Here is a 4,993-nt window from a genome sequence, read left to right on the forward strand (position 1 = left end):
GCCTATTAAATAAAATGCTCTAAAAAGGCTTAGGATAACAGTACGTTACCGGGGGTAAAATTTCCGAATGGCCCGCCAAATATCGTTCCCCCCTCTCAGCCTGCCAAAAATCGCTCGCACCCCCCTCTCGGTCCGCCAAAAATTCTTAGCCCCCCCTCTTGCACATGCCAATGATTTGCGGGTATCGTGCGGTATGGCTTATTATGTTGCGAGCGCGGCGAGCAGGAAAATTTGCATATTAAAGCGTTTCCGTACTGTTTTTCGAAGCCTTTTTAGAGCGTTTTATTTAAAACGCACCCCATGGATGTGTGCCAAAATCGCTTTCCCCCTCTCGGCTGGCCAAAAATTGCTTGTCCCCCTTGCGGCTCGCCAAAAATTCTTGCCCCCCCAATTTTACCCTCCCCAGGGATCATAACTATTGCACAGCCCTAATGTTTTCAAAAGAGAAATGGGCCTACAGCAATTTTATGAAAACAAAACAAATATACAGATAGATAACCGTAAACGAAATGGGACATCTATTGCATTGATTTTGCTTGCACAACTTTTATTTATTCATCTAATAATTAATTAGTTAATGAATGAATGTATGAATTAATTATTTAATAATAAATAAATAAATAAATAAATAAATAAATAAATAAATTAATTAATTAATTAATTAATTAATTAATTAATTAATTAATTAATTAATTAATTAATTAATTAATTAATTAATTTAATTAATTAATTAATTAATTAATTTATTAATTAATTAATAAATTAATTAAATTTATTTATTTATTTATTTATTAATTTATTAATTTATTAATTTATTTATTTGCTTGTTTATTTATTTATTTAATTTAGGCCTATTGAAGTAACTCAGCTCTTAAACATTTCACGTACTCACTTGCAACGGCTCAACGAATTAATTGATACATCAATTCTTCAAGTTATCAATCAATCAAACAATAACAATATTAATAATTATATAATAGTCAATTTCGATCAATAGACTTATCAAACCATCAAACAATGAAACAATGAACTGATCGACCAATCAAGTTGTCGATCAATTTTAATTTTATGACTTGTGATGACGTGAGACTAAATGACTGAAAGATTGACTGATTGCTTTGTTGATGTATGGGTTGATTGATTGATGAATTGATTGATTGATTGATTGATTGATTGATGATTGATTGTTGGAATAAAGTGTGAAGGTATAACAGGTAAATGAATGAATGCAAGAGTAATTGAGAGGAGGGAGTTGATTGGTTAATTGATTTACTGACCATATATTATTTCACACAATATTATTTTGTCAGATGGATGATTACTGAATCTGTCATTATGGTAAAATAGACAGTGGTGACGGTAGATTTCTTGGCATTGGTGGATGAATTAATTTTTCTGAAATAAATGCGAGCAATAAATTGCCATTTTGAAATTAAAGTGAGACAGGTGTCAAGAGAAATAAAAAAATCATCATTATATCAATGTGTTTTTCATTATTAGACACATTAACATAATGCACTTTTGATAATACATTAAACAAACTTTCAAAAGTTATGCAAATCGGATAAAAAATTTAAAAACAACGTTTTTTTAATTTTCAAACGCGTTTTTTACACATTTCATTTTTTCACCATATTTCGACCTGAAATAAAATGTAGCTCCAAAAGAATACCCACCATAAAAGGCCTTAAACTTTGCATATATTGTCTTTAGTCTATTTTCTACTGCATGCACCTACAATCAAATTAATCTTTCTGGGATAATTATAAAATATTTGGTCACATTTACAAAATTTTAATAATTTAAATAATATTGTTCATGATATAATTAATTGGGTTATTTTGTCATCAGAATGAGATTAATTTTAAGTGAGTGAGTGATGAAGTGAGTATAAATGTTAATGATTAAATAATAAATAAATAAATTAATTAATTAATTAAGTAACTCAGTAATTAATAATAAATAAATAATAAATTATAGTACACAAGTTATTGTAATATATTTTTTTCCAATAGAGGCATAACATTCTGTTTCAAAATATTTATTTAAATTTATTTGATTATTTTCTAACTTAAATATTTTCTTTAGAGCAAAGACAAATATTTTCCCTTTCTCTAGCAGAGCTGTCTCCAATTTGAGCCCAAAATAAAACTCTGCTTTTTTTATGATTGATTTAATTTCACGATTTATTCCATTGAGCAATATCAAGGATTAAAATCACACGTCTCACAGCAGATAGTTACTTGGCGTAGTGGTCGTACGCTGTGCCTTTCAACCGAGAGGTACCGAGATCGATTCCCGCCTCCGCCTACTATTTTGTTCAAGACTGGAAAGAATGAAGCTTATTTGACTTTACAACACTAAATTATTCATGGCTTACCCTACCTGGTGGTGTAAAGTGCTACTGGTAAACATGAATATGAATTTATAACACAATGGCTAATTTAAATAAGAATGCGGCCTCATGCTAATTAGGGAGTGCCTCTTCCTATCAATTATTCCATGGCAGTAGCTAGGTATTCTAATGAGTGCCAAGGCAAAGAAGACCCTTCTCTCCTGCATATGCATAACACCAAGGATAATATGTGCTACCTTTGGAGGAAGTCCCAAGACCACCATCATTGTCACATATTGCCCAACTAATGTGTCTGATGAGAAAGAGTCAGAGGAGCACTATATGGTACTGGGCAAGTCCATCAAACAAGTTCCAGCTCACAACTTTCTTATGGTAATGGGCGACTTCAATGCAAGAGTTGGCAAAGAGCACTACAAATTCCCCTACCATGATTCCACCAACAGAAATGGAGAATTGCTGCACACACTGGCAATAGAAAATGAACTGGAAATAACAAATGTGAGCTTCTGTAAGAAAAAATCCAGATTATGGACATTTACTCTACCATCTGGTTTTAAGGCACAACTAGACTACATCCTTGTACGCAGGAAGTGGAGGAATAGCATTCTGAATTGTTGCACCTACAACTCCTTCGCAAGCATTGGATCGGATCACCGTGTTGTTACAGCAAAAGTACGTCTCAGCTTGAGATCGAATGGCAAGACACCACCACGGAAGATCAGGTACAACTGGAAGGTTTTGGCACAAGACACACAACTACAAGACCTGTATGCTGTTAAAGTACGGAATAGATTCAGTGCTCTGCAACATGAAAGTGAGGACGATGAAGATGCTACATCCACATATCAATGTTTCATACAGGCAAATAGGGAGGTTACGGAAGAACTGATACCAAAGGCACCCAAACGCCATAAGGGGACAATCTGGACTGATTCCAGAACAGAGAGTGCCGGAATGAAGTGCATGAAGCATATGTGAAGGATACCCACGAATGCACTAGTGTATCAAGATCCAAACTACAAGCAAGGAAGAATCACCTAAAAGGAACATATGACAAAATTAATCAAGAAATCCTGGAACAAAAGATCACCCAGGTAGAGAAAGCAGATCAGAATTGCCAGCACAAAGCTGCATGGGATCTGATAAATGAGATCAGTGGAAGGAGAACTGCCAAAAAGGGTCAGATCAAAGGGGACACAGAGAGTGAGAGACTGCATTCTTGGTTTTCCCATTTCCAGCAGCTACTTGGGAATCCACCAGTCATTACCAATGAGGATGAGCCGATAGAGCAGGTGCATCGGGAATTTGACATGCGAACAGATGCTTTCGATCAGGAAGAGTACGAGGCAGCAAAGAAGGTCATCAATGAAGGAAAAAGTGCAGGTGATGATGATATAACACCAGAAGTTTTAAAGAGATGCAACCTCGATGACATCATACTCTCTTTCTGTAATGAGGCATTACTGCATGGTAGGAAACCCGAGCAGTGGTCAATTCTTAACCTCATCCCAATTCCAAAAAGCGGTGATCTCAGAGAGGAAGGAATTACAGAGGCATCTGTTTATCATCTATAGTGGCAAAGACCTACAACAGACTACTACTCAACAGAATTCGTCCCTTCCTGGACCCTGTACTACGAATGAACCAAAATGGCTTCCGCCCTGGAAGGTCAACAGTGTCACAAATTCTGGCCTTGAGAAGAATTATTGAAGAGATAAACAACAACAATCTCCAAGCAGCACTGGTCTTCATCGATTTTAAAAGGCATTTGACACCATCCATCGAAGGAAAATGCTAGACATTCTAAGAGCATATGGAGTACCAGAGAAACTTGTGGCGGCTATTGGAAACACCTATGAGAACACTGTTGCCCATGTTACCACACCAGATGGAATCACTGACGACTTCATAATTCAGGCTGGAGTACTTCAGGGGGACACACTTGCGCCATTTCTATTTGTAACAGTCCTAGACTATGCTCTTAGGAAAGCACTACATGGGAATGAAGAGCGTCTAGGGCTCACACTACAAACAAGGAAAAGTCGGAGAATAGGCCCGCAAACAATTACAGACCTCGACTTCGCTGATGACATAGCACTATCATGACTATTGGCCGACAGTCTCAGAGATGCCGAAGAGCTACTGCATCTTGTTGAGACTGCAGCACTAACAGTCGGTCTCAGCATGAACGCCAAGAAAACCAAGACAATGGTTTGCAATATGGATGCATCCCCAATCCAAACACTTGATGGAAGCGAGCTTGAAGTAGTCGACGATTTCAAATACCTTGGGGCTTGGATTGGCAGCAGTGAAAAGGATTTTAACATCAGGAAAGCCCAGGCATGGAGGGCATGCAACAGCATGAACAAGATATGGAAGAGCAGCCTGCCTAGAAATCTTAAAACCAAGCTTTTCACCACCACAGTCGAATCGGTGCTGATGTATGGCGCAGAAACCTGGACAATTACATCAAAGTTTAGGAAAGCGCTTGATGGCTGTTACACAAGACTACTGAGAAAAGCACTTAATGTCACCTGGCAGTCGCACACCACCAATAAGGAGCTGTACGGCAATCTTTCCCCAATCTCCGAAAGGCTGAAAATAAAAAGGCTGAGATTTGCTGGACACTGTGCCAGA

General features: G+C 37.0%; 1 protein-coding gene across 1 annotated transcript; it reads left to right on the forward strand.

The window, feature by feature from the left end:
• Positions 1 to 2,524: 2,524 nt before the first annotated feature.
• Positions 2,525 to 3,930, forward strand: LOC140154119 (uncharacterized). Its single transcript, XM_072176727.1, has 2 exons — positions 2,525 to 3,217; positions 3,295 to 3,930. Exons 1-2 carry the CDS (start codon positions 2,525 to 2,527, stop codon positions 3,928 to 3,930), a joined length of 1,329 nt encoding a protein of 442 aa, XP_072032828.1.
• The last annotated feature ends 1,063 nt before the right edge of the window (positions 3,931 to 4,993 follow it).

This window comes from Amphiura filiformis, chromosome 6, assembly GCF_039555335.1.
Source record: "Amphiura filiformis chromosome 6, Afil_fr2py, whole genome shotgun sequence".
Classification (NCBI taxonomy): Eukaryota; Metazoa; Echinodermata; class Ophiuroidea; order Amphilepidida; family Amphiuridae; genus Amphiura; species Amphiura filiformis.

Bases quoted from the DNA above. Each gene is read 5' to 3' on its own strand.
- LOC140154119 (XM_072176727.1), top strand. From the start codon at position 2,525: ATGAGTGCCAAGGCAAAGAAGACCCTTCTCTCCTGCATATGCATAACA. The intron at 3,218-3,294 runs GCAAATAGGGAG...GACTGATTCCAG, and splicing joins CATATCAATGTTTCATACAG to AACAGAGAGTGCCGGAATGA.